The 21724-nt window shown below is 36.6% G+C and overlaps 1 protein-coding gene across 2 annotated transcripts in view; it reads right to left on the bottom strand.

Annotated features, from left to right (window-relative positions):
* Window positions 1–21724, bottom strand: part of LOC127879012 (unhealthy ribosome biogenesis protein 2 homolog) — an 80671-nt gene that overhangs the window by 41566 nt on the left and 17381 nt on the right. For both annotated transcript variants that reach the window (XM_052425597.1, XM_052425598.1), the window contains 7 exons: window positions 20000–20126; window positions 17755–17822; window positions 16785–17021; window positions 14289–14397; window positions 8052–8218; window positions 6913–7225; window positions 708–935 (listed from right to left, as the gene is read on the bottom strand). In XM_052425597.1, the coding sequence (XP_052281557.1) occupies window positions 708–935; window positions 6913–7225; window positions 8052–8218; window positions 14289–14397; window positions 16785–17021; window positions 17755–17822; window positions 20000–20126 (1249 nt within the window). The remainder of the gene's footprint in view (window positions 1–707; window positions 936–6912; window positions 7226–8051; window positions 8219–14288; window positions 14398–16784; window positions 17022–17754; window positions 17823–19999; window positions 20127–21724) is intronic.

Here is a 21724-nt window from a genome sequence, read left to right as displayed (position 1 = left end):
TCATTAAAGGTACAGGAAAAATGCCCACATTTGGTTCTATATGTAATTTTTAAGCAGATTTCCACACCTAAACACAGACCCTAAGTTTAAGGTCAAGGTCAAAGGGTCAAAAATTGTGTGCACATGGAAAGGCCTTGTCCATATACACATGCATACCAAATTTGAAGGTTACATCTGAAGCGACATAGAAGTTATGAGCATTATTCGAAACCTAAACGCAAAAGTGTGACGGACAGACGGACAGTGTGATCACTATATGCCCTCCTTCAGGGGCATAAAAACATAATATTCAAAACCCTGAGAATATGCACTGTATCACTTGCAGATAATTATTAAGTAAAACTTTGCTTAAAATTGAATCCAAATATAAGAGTTGTACACCAAAGCTTTCATGTCATTTTAACAAACAGCAGTAAGTCCTAAAAAATAACTCAATCGCAAAACCTTGGAGAAAATTATTGAGTAATTTTGCCAAAACTTGCTTGCAAAATGTAGGAGGAGATGCGCAAATAAGAGTGTGATGAACATACCCATGTGCAGCATACACGCACACGGACGCCTACCATTTCTATATCCCTACACATTTTGAAAAGGGATAATTAATGTGGTATATTGTATACATCATTTTTTTCATCCTAGATCCCAATTAAGTGATTAATGTAGACATTAGGAAAATATGGTTTGATGTTAGAAATCTTTCAACTAACCCAAATATACAACAGTTGTGGCTCTCCTTTCTTCACAATCTTCTTATGCAATTTCAGCCAATCAAATGTCTCCATGTATGGATGCAGAAGAGACAAATCATTTGGATGCGAAACTAGCCCGCTCTGGAAGTTGCTAGCTCTGAACTGCTTGTAGAATGAGAGCAGCAGACACACCTCACCCCAGCCCAGAGACAACAACAACGTGTGAACCAGTCTGGACAGGTCAAGCTGATGGTAAAATACTGTATGTGAGTTGTGCTCTCGTAAAACTGGGCATAATGCATGTGTGTAAAGTGTCAATTCAAATTAGCCTGTGCAGTCCTCAAAGGCTAATCAGAGATGACATTTTCAACTTTTATGGAATTTTTATATAAAGGCAGCCTCTTCTAAATGGACTGTGAGGACTGCACAGGCTAATCTTGGAAGATACTGTACACTCATGCATTATGCCACGTTTTCCCAGCACGCGGATCAAATTAATGTCACAAATAACACAATCATGAAACAAGACGGCCTGAAAGGCCCAAAGTTGCTCACCTGATATACAAAAGAACTTGCCTGTTCTGTGCAGCCCAAGATATTATAGGAGAGGTTTACAGGGTAGCCAATATGCTAAAAATAGAATAACTGATAAGCACTGCCCATAGCAACCGTTGCTGGTCGGACAATCATTGTTGATCTCTGTGTGTACAACCTTCTTAACCACTATAGATTTATACATGTTTGAGTATGGAGTTGCCATCTACTTCGTTTAAAAAACATCCTGGTGGGACAAAACATTGCTGTTATGGACTATGTAATAGTGACTCAAGGTATAGTGACAGAGATTACATGGAAGGTGTTTATTTCATACCTTTTCCAAAACCAAAAACAAATGAAGAAAAGTGTAACAGGTGGTTAAGTGCATGTGGTCGAAAAGACTTTACAGCAAGTAATGTAAAAAAGTGGACTTACATATGCAGTAAGAATTTTAATGGAGGTAAAGGACCGACAGAGAATCATCCAGATCCTATCCCTGCCACATGTACACCACAACAGGTATGAACATTATGTATGAAAATAAGTGTGTGTATTGTATAAAATGTTATGAATCAATCAGATATAAATATAATTATAGGTATGACTGTGAGATCATGTATTCATCAGTAGGAAATATCTTTTAATAGCAAGATACGCTTAATAATTAGTAATAAAATTGTTTGGTACATACTATTTACAAACAAAGCATTTACTGTCATAGGTTGAGAAGTATTCTCGAAAACGAAAGGCACCAACACCAAGGGCGGCACCTGTATCTAAGAAGACTTTATTTGAAGTATCCGAGGCACTACTTCAGCTACAGGATAATCCATTGCAGAAAACAAACCCTGATGTGGTATCCCCACAATTACAGACTGCTCAAATTGATCAAATAATTGAACAGGTAAATAATATTATAATTATTATTTTGAAATATTATATATATATCAGTAATTATATACTCAAATGATAACGTTTTCATTGTTAAAGTAGATCATTTTGCTTTATTGAATCAAAACACACATGTTTTTATTATATAAGTGAAAGTAGATCATTTTGCATTATTGAATCAAAACACATGTGCCTTCATTATATATTTCTGCAGATAAAACTCTGAATGGCTATTTGAATGATTTCTTATCTAATTTCAGCCAGATGTGTTTAATGACCAGGAGATGTACACTGCCTCAAAGTTATTATCAACAGATGATAAAGGAACCCAAACACAATTTACCTGCAGTGATCAGCTTTTTAATAAAATAGAAAGGCGCATTCTAAGCAATAGATCCTCAATAGCTGTGAGCCCAAAAAAGAAAAGAAGTTCAATTAAACAGACAAAACAGGATACTAGAATGTCATGTGAACAGCTACTAACTGATGCCAAGTTATTTATATTTTACACAGGCATTACCCCGAATCAGTTTAATCATTTATACAAGTCCCTCGGCGAGTCGGTACATAAATTGAAATACTGGCATGGACCAAACAAAAAAAGAAAAACAATAACGAAAATCACGCCTGATAACCAACTGCTTCTTACTGTCATGAAACTTAGACATGCATTTCCAAACAAAGATTTGGCTTACAGATTTGGGATAGGCGCAAGTATGGTTTCAAGCATTTTCATCACATGGGTTCAGTTTTTATATAAGACTACAGAACCATTAATGAAAAGTATGTTCCCATCAAAAGAGCTGATACGTGAGCATTTACCGTCTTCATTTAGGTCATTCAAAAATGCTCGAATAATTATTGACTGTTTTGAAATATTTGTGCAATCATCAAGCGACTTTGCAGAACAAGGGAACATGTATTCGTCATATAAAAACCATACAACATTAAAATGTCTGGTGGGCATTGCTCCTACCGGTGCCATTACATTTTTATCGGACGTATATGAAAGGAGTAAAAGTGATAGAGATATTGTAATTGACTCCAAGTTTGCAGAAATTTTAGAACCAGGGGATTTAGTTTTAGCAGACCGAGGGTTCCTCATTAAAGACATTCTTCAAAAGAACGGAGTTGAACTGAACATCCCTCCATTTTTAAGCGGTCGAGATAGGCTGACCCCACAAGAGGAAATTCTTACCAAAAGAATTGCAAGAGTAAGAATACACGTGGAACGTGCAATTGAACGAATGAAAATATTCAAGATAATTGGTGCAACTTTGCCATTAAGTTTCAAGCCAATGGCCACACAGATTGTAAAGATAGTAGGATTTCTTGTTAACTATCAGGCGCCTTTGGTGAACTAGTGTGGAAGAAATGAAAATATTATTGTTGGATGTGCGACAAAAGAGAAATTTATTAAATCATAAGTAGAACAAACACTGTTTTGTGGCTTTAATGAAATAGAAAAACATGAAAATTTCATTCCATTGAATATTGTATTTTTTTTTATATATAAAACATGCTACAACATGATTGCACTTGCTTATGTATATGGTTTTATGTTGTTTGATACAAAATCAGACATTTTAACGCACATCACAGAATATATTATTGGTTAACACAGTTACTCGTTTTGTTCAATTTTAGTTCTTTTCCCTATAGTTCTGTTGGCATGAGGCGGCGGGGTACCCTCATCTCCAAAAATTCCGGTATGAGTATGTTGTTGTGAAAGGCAATAAGCTTAGGCAGCACCTCCTCCCAAAACTCAATGTCCATTTTAATTGTTTCTACAATCATGCCTTTTGGTGACCAAACGACAAACTCACATGTATCTGTCTCACAAATTGCCATTTGCATTTGTGCCTGATAGAAATAGGCATGTGTCTTTTTCACTTGCATTTTCCCATCTATCAAAGTGTAGCACAGGGCATATCTTTGTTTAGGTTTTAACTTGTCTAATTCACATGGGTGAATGCATTCTAGTATGAAGGGACATTTGATTTCTATGACGCTGGTGCGTTTTCCATCAGTCTTCAATATGCCATCAGGGCTACATCCAAGCTCTGGAAATTTTGGGTTTATCCAAAGACCTGTAGTTTCCACTGTTTGATTTTCATTTAAAGTTTTACTATACTGTTGGAATGCTTTACTCTCGTTTGTTCTTCCATATCGTAATGCCTTCAGGTCCGGAAGTGCCCTACCCCAGAGTAAACGCCTTAAAAGGTTATATTTTCCATGCCTGGTTTTCACATTTGAAATTTCCTTTGCAGAAGATGCTGTAATACGCAAAAATCTACTTCGTTGCCATTCATCTGATTCAGATTGTGTCTTTGTATTTTCAATTTGATAGGGTTCATTTCCACTGACTGTTGATTTGAATAATTTCAATGCAGAGTGAGATCTTAATGTTAAGTCTTTTTTATCAACCTCATAGTCTTCATATTTGACTTCGAGAATCTGTTCGAACATGGTCAATGATTGGCATGAAGGAAGTGATGTTATGAAGTTATTTATGAATGAGCTGTCATCTTGTTGGTCAGGCCTTGGATCAAAGTTGATAATTCTGTCTGGTTTCATTTTTTTACTGTAGGTAGCTGTGTGACAGGGTTGAGGGTCACGCTTATTCTTCCTCCCCCTGTTCCAACTGCAAAGTTTGGATGTTGGAGCAATGTGGTGACCATATTCTAAAATGTAATCATCCACAGCAAACAATACAGCCGCAATATGGTTGCATCTTCCCATTGCAGAAGCTTTGCAATCACACGATGCATCCAGCACTTTCCCAGAATTCCCATGTAGGGTGATGGATACATTATAGTTAACCTGTACTGAATAGGAAGCTTGTACTGTGCATTTTATGAACTGAAAATTATCTCTACACATATGTTTCATATTTTTAACGTGCCCGCTACGATAGTATTGTCTTCCTTTCATTAACGGCTTAGAAGTGTTAAAATCTTTCAAATTGGAAGAGTTGTCATCACTATCACTGTTGTCACAGTCAACTTTTGCTGTTACTATAATGTGATCGTATATAGTACCATAGCAATATCCCTCTGGAAGACTTGTTGATGGAAACGGTTTCCAACCAGTCACTGGCAGAACAGGAACTGTTGTTTTGTTGTTGCCTTGAACATTGGACAAAACTTCATGAACCTTTTTTTCAAACCACCTGCCTTCATCAATTGACTCCACAATGTCATCTTTGCCACCAGCTTCAAGACAGGTCTTGCATCTGAAAATCATAATGATGTTTCTATTAGCATAATTACAAGCAACTGGCCAATTTCTATGAATGAACAGAGAATCAATTGAGATAAGATCTGAATGATAAGATCTACAAGCTTCACCTGTGTCTGAATGGGGATTTTACCTGTTTACCTCCGTTATGTTACAGGTCGATTCCATTGAGTATGTAGCTACTATGGTTTAATGATAAATACTTTAATTTTTTATTTGTTCTATAGATACACATCTCTTACAAATTTCTGTCTTAAAAGGCAAATAGTTTCATGAAACATGCAGTATTAACTTGGGTTAATAACTTAAAATACAGCTTAATTATGATTACCTGTCAATGAGTTCTAGTTTATTTCCAGTTGATTTTAAACCTCGGCATTGTAACCATCTCTGTAATTCTACAACTGAATGCACAGTTACATCACTTGAGCGAAATTTAGCTCCAGGTACATCATTTTCCGTCAATTTAACAGCATACATCTTATCACATGCAGCCATTGTTTGTACTACCTTCCAAGAAAGTGTGTATCACGTGGTACACATCGCAGATAACAGTGACGTACCTGTAAATCTCTCCTATAAGAACAAATGTTCTGACCAATTGTCATGAAGATTGAACTATAAATATGACTTTTACAGTGTTAACAAGGTTTTACTGCATTCATATAAGGAAAAATGCGCCACACCCTATCGACCATGCTTTTCAACAGAATGGTCCTATTTTTGGACTAATCCATGATATCATAACCGAAAAATGTTCTGACCAAGTCCAATAAAGACTGGACTAGAAATGTGACTTTTGAAGTTTTAGAAGGTTTAACTATAGACATATTAGGAAAAATGTCACGCCGCCTTTGCGGCCATGTTGATCAATCAACTGGAGACATTTTAGAATTCATCCAAGAAATCATTGAGAAAAATGTTCTGTCAAGTTTCATGAAGTTTAAACCATAAATGTGGCCTCTAGAGTGTTAACAAGGTTTTACTAAAGCCGTACAAGGAAAAATGTCCCGCCCCCAGGCAGCCATAGTTTTTTTTAACCAACAAGAACCATTTGCAAACTCTTCAAGATATTATTGGGACAATTTTTCTGACCAAATTTCATGAAGATCAGAAATAAATATGGGCTCCAGAGTGTTATAAAGGTTTTTACTAAAACCATGTAAGGAAAAATGTCTCGCCCCATGGCAGCCGTGTTTTTCAACCAACCTTAACCATTTTTGAACTCATCTAAGATATCATTGACAAAAGGCAATCACAAAAGCTCACTATGAGCACATTGTGCTCAGGTGAGCTAAAAAGATGCATATAAAAAAAAGCATTTTAGTATGTTAAGTTATTACTAAATATGTGCCTATTTTGTATTAGGTATGATAGCACTAAAATTTGTTTATGTTAAACTGTATGGGCTAAAATGAATAATAATAATAAAATAACATAACTATGTTTTTTAGTAAATGGCATGGTACATGTACACTGTCATAAACAAGTAAATAATTTGTTAAATTTTATTTTATTTGTTAAGAGAAGTAAAGTACGAATTTGTTAGCAATACCTTTTTTTCCCCTGAGAACTCCTTGATCATTGGTCGTAAGATCTCAGTCTCCATGGTAACCATATGCTCACACACTGAGGCCCAGGTCACATCCGTGATATTGTAGTCCGCCACTTTCACATTCATGAGAAAGTGGAAGAATATTGTACACAGCCCTTGGACACTGCCCTTATTAGGGCCTGATATGGCTTGGTCAGAGGACTGAGGCTCCGATGGGCTTGAATTAGGGATATGTGATGTAAGGGCCTTTGTAAGCAAGCCCCATACTTCAGTTAGGACACCCTGTGGCAGGCTCTGGACCATTTCTCCAAAGCTGCGGAGTACAGGCACAAACAATATTAAACTAGAGATTTGTCACAGACGTGACGAATACCCTCACGTGCCAAATTGACATAGAATATTTTGCACAAAATTCGAACTTGAACTTGACATCATCTAGAGACAACATCTGACCAAGTTTGGTGAAGATCGGATGAAAACAACTTGAATTAAAGAGCGGACACTTAATACGGACAGACAAACAGACCAACAGACCGACAGACAAGCTCACTCCTATATACCTCCCTTAACTTTGTTAGTGGGGTTATAATTAACAACACAGGACATATTTAACATCATACAAAATTTTAAAGACACATATTCATAGCTATTATTTAAAAAATCTCACTATTGCTTCATATTAAACATGGATAAGACATTACATCATTATAATTGGGCCTCGCATTAAGCATCACCTGTATACCTTTTTTATGAGTCTATGTTCACAAACTAGCGGTAATATGCCAAGAAAAATTAAGTTAACTGAATTAAACACACTTAAATCATATTGGGTTTACAAAAACATATTTATTGGTAGCCTTGTTCTGGCAAACTTCACTTAAAGCATGTGCATAAAGTGTCATCTCAGATTAGCCTGTGCATAAAGTGTCATCTCAGATTAGCCTGTGCAGTCCTTATAGGCTTATCAGGGACGACACTTTCCACTTTAATTGAATTTTTCATTTAAACGAAGTCTCATCTAAACAAAAATCCAGTCAACACGGAGAGTACCATCTATGATTGCACAGGCTAATCTGGGATGATACTAAACACATGTGTGTTTAATCCCAGTTTCCCAGAAGGTGTCCCATATAGATAACCTTGCTAGGAACCCTGCAGGAAAGGAAACCAATGATTGGTCTGTTCCTCCCACCATTGCTGCCTGCAGCCTGGATATGAACTTTGGCACCTGTCTCAACTTGCTGTAGGTTGTTACCATGGTAGCCAACATAGTGTCCATGGCAGAGATGTCTTCTGGGGACACCACCTGAATATTATAAAAATATACATCAACAGCCTTCCTATCAGCTTACTAAATAATTTGAAGATTCAAGTACTTAAAAAAATAATTAGCAGGGCTACAACACATGCACATCTGGCCTTAGTAGAAAAAGGTCAAATTACAATGTATACAGAATAACTCAATAAATGTAAAATTATGCTATCATTTGCTTTACAACTCAAGTCCATCATCAGAGCAGGGCTTGACACTAACTTTTGTACCTACTGTCCCAAAGGACCACCAGCTTTCAGAAATTACTGGTCCTGCAAGATATAAAGTGGTCCGACACTTTTTGTATGTTATTTTACCTAAATTTCAAGCTTCTCTTCATTAGTTTTAGGTTTTTTAGGCGGAGGTTCAACCAACCCCGGAATGAAATTCCACATTGCGATAACTTGTAATCTTGAAAATACGCACGTTTACTCTCATGCAATATCAAAACATTATTCGCCCTCCAGTGTAAATTCGCACAGTAAATAAAGTATCTTCTGATGGTACTAAGATCGATAAAATGCTGATTATTGCTGCTTTTTCAAAATAATAAATAACATTTTGTTCATTTCTGGATCCAAACCCTTTGAATGTTATGTTAATTTGTGTATCGATCACGGCAAAGTCCAGAGACATTTGTGGAACGCAAATCGATTTTTTGATCCAACAACAGGTTTTTGTTATCCGGGCATCTAGAAAAATTGGAATTTCCAATATGTTGCTATTTTTATCCCGGTCTCCAGTCGGCCCATAAAATAAGGATGAAATTTTTGGTTTATTATGAACATATTAAGTTGTTTTATTGATTAAAACGGCTTTCCACCAGTATTTCACAATAAGCTGGCCAGGATTTTTAACTGGTCCGACGGATCAACCAATTTCTAGTTTCACTGGTCCTCCCTATTTTTTACTGACCCCGGGTCAACGGACCACCGTTAGTGTCGAGCCCTGCAGAGTGGTGTGGTAGCTTTATTAAAACAACAGATTATTACAAGTTAAAATCCTAATAGTTAGGTAAGAAAACAAGAAATGCTGTTGACCTATGTATTTTCTACCAGTTCCGAAAATAGCAAAAGGCCACATATGTGTAGAAACCCTCTAAACTGGATTCTCTCTATACCAGAATCCTCTTTAAACAGGACAAATTGTTTGGTCTATTTTTTTCCCTATAAAACCATGCCTAAAATATCTCCTCAAAACTGGAATCCCCTCAATTCTGAATACCTGTCATTCTTTGGATCAAAATTGAGTCATTCCATACGTAATTGTACCTCTTTAAACCAGTCAGGACTGGTTTATTGCACCTGAGACCTAGAGTCAACAAGAGATGTGTTTGTCAAAAACACAATGCCCCCTATTGCGCCACTTTGAAGACATATATTTCACCTTTGACCTTGAAGGATAACCTTGACCTAGACCACTCAAAATGTGCAGCTCCATGAGAAACACACGCATGCCAAATATCAAGTTGCTATCTTCAATATTGCAAAAGATATGACCAAGGTTAAAGTTTTGACGCCGCTTTTATACGGGTATATAGGGGTGTGCCGATTTTATGGGGTGTATTTTTCGACTAAAATTATAGAAATGGGTATGGTTTTGAGCATCTAAGTATAGATAAGGGTATTGAAATCAGAAATTTGCTTGTATATCCATGCATATAGATTTGAAAGTATCAGTATAAAAATGGGTATGATAAATGTCATTCTTGTGTATAAATGGGTATCAAAAAGTAAATTTCAGTAGCAGGAAAGATGCAGAAACTTGACTGTTTTTATCTGTTGCTTGATCAACCAAGATGATACTGTGACGTCATATATTAACATACGTCATAATTAAGTGATGAAATCGTTGCATAAACTAACAAGAGCACCGCCTCGCGGGTGCAGACCGCTCATCTATTTTCTTTTTAAAGGTGAAGGGACTATCATTTTCAATCACAAAGGAGGGAGGGGTGGATAGAAGAGGGGTGCATTGTGTGGGGGTGTGGACATTTATTACATTATCTTCCAAAAATGCGAAAAAAAGGAAAAAAAAAATCGGGGAGGGGGGGGGGGGGGGGGGTGGGGGGGTGGGTGGGGTGGGGGGGTGAGGATTCTTGGGTGCGATGGTTTGGACGGTATTTCAAACATAAAATAATAAAAATAAATATTTATATTTGTGTTTTGTAACCGTTTCAAATAAATTGGGGGGGGGGGGTGAGGTGGGGGGGGGGTATAGTGTGAGGGTGTGGTGGTAATTTGTGTATTTCAAACATAAAATAATCAAAATAAATAGTTTAGTTTTTTAACCGTAAAAAAAAATGGGGGGGGGGAGGGGGAGGGCACGGGCGATGGTTTGGGTGGAGTCTATTATGGTATGTCAGGTAAGAGTAGTTTTGTCAAAGTATCAATCAAATCTAATCATAAACAAAGAAGTTATGGCAATTTTAGCAAAATTTAATAATTTGACCTTGAGAGTCAAGGTCATTCAAAGGTCAAGGTAAAATTCAACTTGCCAGGTACAGTAACCTCATGATAGCATGAAAGTATTTGAAGTTTGAAAGCAATAGCCTTGATACTTAAGAAGTAAAGTGGATCGAAACACAAAATTTAACCATATATTCAAAGTTACTAAGTCAAAAAAGGGCCATAATTCCGTAAAAATGACATCCAGAGTTATGCAACTTGTCCTTTTACTGTACCCTTATGATAGTTTGCGAGTGTTCCAAGTATGAAAGCAATATCTATAATACTTTAGGGGTAAAGTGGACCAAAACACAAAACTTAACCAAACTTTCAATTTTCTAAGTATAAAGGGCCCATAATTCCGTCCAAATGCCAGTCAGAGTTACATAACTTTGCCTGCACAGTCCCCTTACGATAGTTAATAATGGTTGCAAGTATGAAAGCAATAGCTTTGATACTGTAGGAATAAAGTGGACCTAAACACAAAACATAACCAAATTTTCAATTTTCTAAGTATAAAAAGGGCACATAATTCTGTCAAAATGCCAGTCAGAGTTACATTACTTTGCCTGCAAAGGCCCATTATGATAGTTAGTAAGTGTTTCAAGTATGAAAGCAATAGCTTTGATACTTAAGGAATAAAATGGACCTAAACACAAAACTTAACCAAAATTTTCAATTTTTTAAGTTTAAAAAGGGCACATAATTCTGTCAAAATGCATGCCAGAGTTATCTAACTTTGCCTGCCCAGTCCCCTCATGATAGTAAGTAAGTGTACCAAGTTTGAATGCAATAGCATTGATACTTTCTGAAAAAAGTGGACCTAAACGCAAAACTTAACCAAAATTGTCAATTTTCTAAGTATAAAAAGGGCACATAATTCAGTCAAAATGCACGCCAGAGTTATCTAACTTTGCCTGTCCAGTCCCCTCATGATAGTAAGTAAGTGTACCAAGTTTGAATGCAATAGCATTGATACTTTCTGAGAAAAGTGGACCTAAACGCAAAACTTAACCGGACGCCGACGCCGACGCAGACGCCGACGCCAAGGTGATGACAATAGCTCATAATTTTTTTTCAAAAAATAGATGAGCTAAAAATGCCGGGAAAAGTGCAGTTACTGCAAATGATTTACGAAAATTGTGTCTGAATTAGACAACTGTCAAAATAACAGACTTTACGCTACATGTGTACACGGAATTATACTCTGTCATTCCCGGCTGTCATTGTGACATCTTGGATAATAATATATATATTGTAGAAATTTGTGATTATGTGTGGAATCAAGATATCGTTACAGAGCTACAGATAAGCTGCGTATTTGCGTAAATACGCAATCAAAAATAGGTGGATACGCAATTTTTTCAACATCTGTGCGTACTGGTACGCAAAACAAATCGCCGATACCCAATTCGAGCTGCCTTCTATGCGTAATGAAAAATCCCGTTTTGTTTTGGCCGTTTTGACCCTAGTTTTAATCAACAAGCGCTTGTTTTATCTGGTAACGTATTAACCAATCGTTTAGATGATAACACATGCGAGTCAAACAAAATTGCGTCTTGAGGCAGAGGAAAAGTTCCGCAAAAAATACAAAAAAAACATATAGATTCCTTTGTTGTGGTAAATAAATCTAAAACAATTGCAAAGGGCATAGTTAATGACATTATTAACTCCATGTTTTGTTCCGTGGACCTCTGCGGTAGTATTTTAGATGAACTTATTGAACGGTGTTGGGGTATAATAAAGTGTGTTTAGACCGAAAATGCAAAAAAAAATTTAATATAATAATAGTAACAAGGGTTTCAACTAAAAAAAAATATTTTCTTACAGCCATCAATCCGAAATGTAGTGGTTCGCCTTGTTGCGACTTCTTGATCGAGTAAACAAAAATGACAATTTTAGAGTGTTTAAGTTCTCCAAAATAAGATTTTCAGTGCCTTGTGCTAAAAGTTGTTATTGTTTATTGATAGAGCTATGTCTTAGCTACGTCTAAATGCCAAAGTGGTTGATTTGTATTTATTTTTTGGCAATGCAACCGGACTTTGATTGATGGCTGTCAGAAAATAAAAAAAATTGAGTTGAAACCCGTGTTACTATTATTATATTTAATTTTGGGCATTTTCGGTCAAAATACACTATATTATACTATCCAAACACCGTTCCAGCCCCCTATGATGGGGTGTGTTGTGTTTCCAAAACGAAAGTACTGGCCCATATCGGAACAAAAACAAGTAGAAACACATTCGATGAGTGGGTTGAGAAATTCCCTTGGCTTCAGATTGTTGAATCTGGTAGCAGAAAGATGGAACAACCTATACTGCAATTGAATACATAACAGTGACTGTATGTTGGTACGGTTTTGAGGAGCTAAATTCATGTTTTATTGCAATTACCCAATTCACTTGTTTGTTTTGGTACAAATACCCAATTATTTTTTTATATGAGCGGGTTTTATACTTTTGGATACCCAATCACGTTTTCCATTACCCAATTCATTCTTATTTTGAAGGGTATTACCCAATTACCCCAAAAAGCTTATCTGTAGCTCTGTATCGTTATCACAGGCTTTGAAAGTAAATTAAGAAACATATTGAATTTCCAGTCATACTTAAATATAGGATTTTACTAAAAGTTGAAAACATATTTAAAATGGAGATTTTTATTGCGATAGACAAATTGGAAAGTGACAAATCTGTTTTCGTAGACAGTTTAAATATATCTCTAGCTCAACTAAGGGTCCAGTTTATCAAAATTTTTGTATTGAAATGGGTCCACTTTCTCCATGGTATCAAATACAAATGGGTATGCTTTAAAAAAAATCTTGTATCAAAATGGGTCTACTTAATCAGAGTTCTGGTATAAAAATGGGTCACATTTCGGAAGTCTCAGCGGGACACCCCTACCGTAAAATTTGGGAAGTTATTCCCCCGGGAGACTTGGCCTGTGATGTACATATGGAGCAATAGAAGTGATAATACTGATTAAGATTAACAAACAATAGGGTCCTTTAGTGTGTTTTGTCTTTGACCTTGGAAGCTGTGCTCAATTTTAATAATCTTTATGCTATTTAATTTTGAATTGTTAATTACAATTGCTAATTTAGTGTCATATAAAATGGTGATTTGCAGAGTTCTTGAAGCAGTTGAATTTAGATATGCATTTAGATTTTGAAATCGGAAATTAAGATAACTAAGACTAAAATGTCCAAACCTTTGATTTATGTCATGATTAGAATCCTCGGCTTTATGAATGCTTACTGCTTTCAGAGAAAGTTTTATATCTAATACAGTAATTTAAAGGGATACATCAGTTTCACCCTAAACTCATGAGTATAATTATACAGTTTGAAGGGCTCTGTAAAAATTGAGTTTGATGCATGTGCGTTAAGTGTCGTCCCAGATTAGTCTGTGCAGTTCACACAGGCTAATCAGGGACGACACTTTAAGTTTTTATGATATTTTTTGTTTCAAGAAAGTCTCTTCTTAGCAAAATTCCAGTTAAGGCAGAAAGTGTCGTCCTTGATTAGCCTGTTCAGACTGCACAGGCTAATCTGGGACGACACTTTACGCACATGCATTTACATATACAGTTTGACGGACCAATTTGGTGCTACCTACCGCCCTCTGTATCCAGCATTTCATCAGCACATCAGTCAATCTAGGTTCTACTATCTGATGATTAAGTTGCAAGAGGCTGGTGATACATGAGTACCAGTCTGCCAACATGCTGAAATAGACAGGTAAACACTGGAACCAGTCTCAGGGCATACATGAAATCATCAATAACAAGACTCAATTGAATATATATGAATGAACATGCACACCATTGACCTATACATATATGGTGAAATAGTTCATATTATATGAAATTAAACATAAACATGGTAAAACACAGAAAAATATGCCCTAAAACATCCAACCTTATGGGATGCCATTTTTTGTTAATGGTAATTGAACTTGACTACCAATTTATATAGACATATCTTGAATGTTTGGTGGAGTTTCGATGAAAAGTGAATGAATAAAAGAGGGGTAACCACACATTTATCATTTTTTGAGTTAACAAAGGCAATTACTCTGTCTTGCATGGGGCAAATTAACTAGGCATTTTAGTAGGCCTCCATTTTATGTCAACAATTTTATCAAGTTTGTTGCAAATAAAATGAAAACTGTTTGAGTATGACAGCAAATGGCAGCAAATTTAGCATCACTCTTAAGTGCTGGGGTGAACATTGGATAATTATTGAACTTGGGCTACATTTTAATTTGGTGAAGTTTTTATTAAAACTGAAGAGTAAGCGAGGAGAAAGCATTATTGTATTATCAAATGGCATTTACTTTGGCCGTTTATCCAAATCGACATATATTTTATGCCAACAAACATTAAAAAAAAAACTTGGAGAAGATTCAGAGAAAACTGTACAACTTATGAGCAAAAAGCTTCCCACCTTACCACCCAACCATCCACACGCCCACCTGCCAAGGGTGTCCACATAATTCACCCAGCAAAGAGACGAAAATATAAAAAGTAATATTTTAATTGAAACAATATACAAATTAAAGACTAAGAATTAATATGTGAAATAAAACAAGGTTTTACTATAATAGCAATATTAGGAAAAATCCCCTGCCCCCTGGTGGCCATATCTTTCAACCAACCGGTACCATTTTCAAGCTTGTCAAAGATATAATTGGAACAAGGGCTGTTTGTAAAACATGCATGCCCCCCATATGGGCTGTCAGTTGTAGTGGAATCCATTGTGTGAATACGTTTTTTGTCACTGTGACCTTGAACTTTGACCTAGTGACCTGAAAATCAATAGGAGTCATCTGCCAGTCAAGATCAATGTACCTATGAAGTTTCATGATCCAAGGCCTAAGCGTTCTTGAGTTATCATCCGGAAACCATTTGGTGGACGGACCTATGGACCGACCGACATACGGACGGACCGACATGAGCAAAACAATATTCCCCCTCTTCTTCAAAAGGGGGCAGGCATTTACTTTGGCCGGTTATCCAAATCAACATATATTTTATGCCAACAAACATTAAAGAGGGGTCATCTACCAGTCATGATCAATGTACCTATGAAGTTTCCTGATCCTTGGCCTAATTATTCTTGAGTTATCATCCGGAAACCATTTTACTGTTTCCAGTCACTGGGACCTTATCCTTTGACCTAGTGACCTGAAAATTGATACAGGTCATCTGCCAGTCATGACCAACGTACCTATTAAGTTTCATGATCCTAGGCGTAAGCATTCTTGAGTTATCATCCGGAAACTATCTTACTGTTTCCAGTCACTGTGACCTTGACCTTTGACCTAGTGACCTGAAAATCAATAGTGGTCATCTGCCAGTCATGATCAATGTTCCTATGAAGTTTCATGATCCTAGGCGTAAGCATTCTTGAGTTATCATCCGGAAACCATTTTACTGTTTCGAGTCATTGTGACCTTGAACTTTGACCTAGTGACCTGAAAATGAATAGGGGTCATCTGCCAGTAATGATCAATGTTCCTATGAAGTTTCATGATCCTAGGTGTAAGCCTTCTTGAGTTATCATCCGGAAACCATTTTTCTGTTTCGAGTCACTGTGACCTTGACCTTTGACCTAGTGACCTGAAAATCAATAGGGATCATCTGCCAGTCATGATCAATGTAACTATGAAGTTTCATGATCGTTTAAGCATACTTGATTTATCATCCAGAAACCATTTTGCTATTTCCAGTCACTGTGACCTTTGACCTAGTGACCTGAAAATCAGTAGGGGTCATCTGCCAGTCATGATCAATGTACCTATGAAGTTTCATGATCCTAGGCCTAAGCCTTCTTGAGTTATCATCCAGAAACCATCTGGTGGACGGACCGACAGACCGACCGACATGAGCAAAACAATATACCCCATCTTCTTCGAAGGGGGGCATAAAAATATATCATTGGCACAAATCCTCTTACCAAATTTCATTAAGATCCTGTGGCCTCTAGTGTGTAATCAAGACAAATCTTGACGCCGCACAATGCACTACAGATAAAAGATAATCAAAAAAGCTCACCATGAGCACATTGTGCTCCGGTAAGCTAAAAAATAATACAGTGCTTGGTTTCCTACCATTCAGAATGCAACAAAGCATCAACAAGTTGGCGATAGTATTTCAGCTGTGTGGTGGAGACATTTTCATCAGACACCAAGATGTATAACTCTTGCTCCAAAACAACATTCAATAGCTGGTTAACTCCCTTTAAGTTCTCTGCTGGTATGCCTGTGTCCGATTGACCGGGATTGAAACCCAGAACAGAAGAGAGTTCCATCATCATGTGGTGGGCAATAAGGGGCTTGGAAGTGTGGCTGAAGAGAAAACAAGCATGCCCTCGAAATAAATGGAAGTCAATAAGATTTCCTCATGATGTGCTAATAAGTTCCAGGAAAACAGACTAACCCTTTTATCACTCACTTTACAACCCAATACAAAAACACAGTTATATAACAACTGAAAATCAAAACATTAATTTACACAACCACAATTATATAACTACTGATAATTTTAGTTAATTTACACAAATGTATTCTTTTAACAACCAGTGGGCAGTCACTTAAGAAAAAAAGGCTTTCTTAACAGATGTACAAGGAAACCTGGTGGTCATAAATTAAAGGGAATGAAGTTTTTAAAAAGAATGTGGTATATGGTCAACAAAGGACCATTTCAGAAAAAAACAAGAGCTGTCTCTATAGGATGACATATGCCCCCGATAAACGCTTTGATAGAAAAAATGAGCATTTTTCAAAACCTAAACCATTATTATGAAAACTGAATATAGATTTATAGATACAGATTTTGTTTCATGACTCTTTGATGTCAGCAGCATTGGACCACAATTCAGCAACTGAGAAGGTAAATTTGATTACAAGTATTTTATTACAATTTTTCTACCAAGCTTTAATATACACATGCTATTTCTGTTGTTTATGGTGTCTGCTATAGACTCCCATAATAAATAGTATTTTTTAATAAACTGTGCAACATGTTTATCATTTACAAAAATATCGGTTACTGTCTGTCTAGAAACACTTGGTGTCTTACCAGTCTTGTAATATAAAGTGTCTGTAAAAAACGGGAAGATACTGGCACATTTGGGGGTTGTTTTCACCCTGAAAAAACAGAAATGTGACGTGCTCTGTGAAAAAGGGGTTTAATGCATGTGCGTAAAGTGTCGTCCCAGACTGCACAGGCTAATCTGGGACAACACTTGACACACATGCATCAAACCTCTTTTCACTGAGCAAGGCCAAAATGCATTTTAACAAGCAAATTCGTTGACTTGATATTCCCCGCCAATATGCTTCTGGACACAAAAGTGTTATATTTCACACTCAAAAAGCAATTTTTCAAGATACAAAGGGCCATAACTCTGTTTTTAACAGATGGTGTACAATTCCATTTGGCGTGCATCATCCTCTTATCCATATATATACTCATACCAAGTTTCAATGAAATCCGCCAAAGCACTTCCAAGATATGGCTCCGGACGGACGGACAGACGGACGGACAACGCCAAAACAATATCTCATAATAAGCATAAAAACAGTATCTATGAATGTAATGTCCTGCAATAATCTTCAATAAAAGTCAGGCCATTTGGAAAATAAATGTCAGCAAATGTTAATATTAGTACAAATTGAATCAACATGGATGTTTTATGTGAGCACACAAGTTTTTTAAATTAACAATAAAACATGTAATGCAATGCTGAAAGTCAAGCCATGGTGTGTTATAAGCTGAAAATGTCAAACTTTAAGCATTCATAAGGTAAATAAATACTTGAGCCAACATTTGAAACTGTCAACTTAATTAAAACAAGACTATTGCCCCTATATATGTCCCCTACTGGCTCCACCATTGTCAGATTTTTAAATTTATTTGTTGCTATAGCAACCAGAATTTTTGACATAGGAAGAAAATGAAATGACGTGCATAATGTCCATATTGCCATCTAACCATGTTTCAAGTTTTATGAAAAATATGAAGAACTTTCAAAGTTATTGCAGGATCCAGAAAAGTGTGCAGGATCCACCATTTTCAGCAGTATTTCTAGTCTATTTGTTGCCATGGTAACAATAGTTCTTGACGTAGGAACAAAATGAAATGACATGCATAATCTCCATATTGCCATCTGTCCATGTTTAAAGTTTCATGAAACAAGAGATGTAATTTATATTTATCATTTGGCAGGTATAGAAATCATCTCCCTTTAAAGCTTATTACTTCCCTTGGATTTGTATTTTTGACCTTAGACCTTGACCTTTTACCACAATGTGTTTGTCAGAAACACAATGCCGCCTACTGCGCCGCTTTGATTTATTTAACAAAAATATATAATTTTGCAGGTCAGATAATTATGTCCATTTAAAGCTTATTACTTCCCTTGGATTTGGTTTCTCGACCCCGTTACCTAGTTTTTGACCCGGCATGACCATATTCAAATTTGACCTAGATATTGTCTAGATACAACTTCTGACCAAGTTTGGTAAAGATCGGATGTAAACTATTTGAAATAGAGAGCGGACACGAAAAGTGTGACAGACAAACTGACAGACGGACAGTGCGAAAACTATACCCCCTTTTCTTCGAAAGGGGGCATAAAAATATGAAGAACTTATAAATATATCGCAGGATACAGAAAAGTGTGACAGATTGACGGACACACAGAGCGCAAACCATAAGTCCCCTCCGGTGCAACCGGTAGGGGACAATAAGAAATGCAGGATGCACCAGAAGACATATCCAGTGTTGTGTCACGAACTGAGTGTCACATTTTGTCTAGAAAGGGAAATTTGTGATCAGTGTCAGAAATCTTCTTTTTGAAATAGCAAATTGTTAAATACATGTTTACTTTTGACAATATATCTAAACATTTATTGTAGCAAACACTAAATCATCCAATACTTGGTGTAAAATCCGTTAAAGTGTTACATATATACCATAATCTGATACCTTATTCATACTAGATTAAAAATGTATATTGAATTAATACAGCAAATTTTCCAACATGCAAATATTTAAATTTGCATTAAGTGTTGTCCTGTTTAGCCTGTGCAGACTGCACAGGCTAATTTGAGACGACACTTTACGCACATGCTTTAAACCCCCTTTTCACAGAGCAAGGCCCAATTGTTTGATGGTACTGGGGCATGTAAGCTATCTGGTTTGCATTTTTCACAGCACCTTTCTCTCTAAAACTAGTTGAAAAACACACATTAAAAATGAAATTATGGCAAAATGTTACCAGTGTGCAGAAAGCAACTAGGTATAGACCAGCTGAGTTTACCTTGATCAATGTCCTTAGTGTGTCAAACATTGTCTCAACTATCTTTGCCTTGTTTGTCACATGACCCTCTCCGGTGTCCGACCCTTGCTTGGCCTTCAGATAGGCTTCATAACTCTTGCTTTGGTCTCTGAAAATACAAATAATCTCATACTATTCATTAGAAATGTACATAGAGAAAACCAAGTTATTGCCCTAAGGTGTGTAATACATCAGGTGAGGCTCAGAATAAAATAAAGGTGAGGCTTGCTGAGCCCTTGTTTTATTCATGCCAAGCCTGATAAATATTCCAAAACGATAAGCCAGTACATGTAACCTGTTTTTTAGTTTATCATACCTCTACATCCTTTATTTTTAAAGAAATAATGAAATATACCCACTAATATGTTTGATTTTTAGAGAGAATGAAAATGCTGTATGAAGTATGACTTGTTAATGGATATTGATTTCAGGAAGGTAGCAATATAGTGGTATGACAAAAGAAACTTCCCCTCTAACCTGTCTAAATAGCAATCATTATCATAAATGGTTGTCATAAGTAAAACAAAGTCAACACTCTAGAAAAACAAGCAAATTAATTGAATTGATATCCCCCGCCATTATACTTCTGGACACAAACAAAGCATTTTTTCAAGATACAAAGGGCCATAACTCTGTTATAATCAGATGGTGTACAATGCCATTTGGCGTGCATCATCCTCTTATCCATATATATATACTCATACCAAGTTTCAATGAAATCGGCCCAAGCACTTCCAAGATATGGCTCCGGACACAAAAGTGCCGGACGGACGGAAGGACGGACGAACGGAATGACGGACAACGCCAAAACAATATCCCTCCGCCTATGGCGGGGGATAATAATCATGATTGACATAAAATCGTGTCGAGATAATTTTGTAAAAGGTTCGTTATTTCTTCTGTGGTATTTGTATTTATGAAAACTCAGTATTTAATAAGAGTTTTAACATGATATTATGTTTCCTCTCTGACAGACAAAGTGTTACAAATGATTCCTCTCTGACAGACATGGTGTTACAAATGTTTCCTCTCTGACAGACACGGTGTTACAAATGTTTCCTCTCTGACAGACAACGGTGTTACGAACGTTTCCTCTCTGACAGACACAGTGTTACAAATGTTTCCTCTCTGAAAGACAACGGTGTTACAAACGTTTCCTCTCTGATAAACACTGTGTTACAAATGTTTCCTCTCTGACAGACACAGTGTTACAAATGTTTCCTCTCTGACAGACAACGGTGTTACAAACGTTTCCTCTCTGACAGACACAGTGTTACAAATGTTTCCTCTCTGAAAGACAACGGTGTTACAAACATTTCCTCTCTGATAAACACGGTGTTACAAATGTTTCCTCTCTGACAGACACAGTGTTACAAATGTTTTCTCTCTGACAGACAACGGTGTTACAAACGTTTCTTCTCTGACAGACACAGTTTTACAAATGTTTCCTCTCTGAAAGACAACGGTGTTACAAACGTTTTCTCTTTGATAAACACGGTGTTATAAACGTTCATTGACAAAAGTCATGTATGAGCCTCGTTCTAGGAATACTGGAATTAATATAAGTGCATAAAGTGTTGTCCCAGATCAGCCTGTGCAGTCTGCACTGGCTTATCATGGACAACACTTTCTGCTTTTATGAAATTCTTCGTAACAAAAAACCAGTCTAGATGCAAAGTGTTGTGCTGATAAGCCTGTGTGGACTGC

This window comes from Dreissena polymorpha, chromosome 4, assembly GCF_020536995.1.
Source record: "Dreissena polymorpha isolate Duluth1 chromosome 4, UMN_Dpol_1.0, whole genome shotgun sequence".
NCBI lineage: Eukaryota > Metazoa > Mollusca > Bivalvia > Myida > Dreissenidae > Dreissena > Dreissena polymorpha.
The sequence above is the reverse complement of the archived record's forward strand: the minus strand, read 5'-3'. Positions and strand labels throughout refer to the sequence as shown.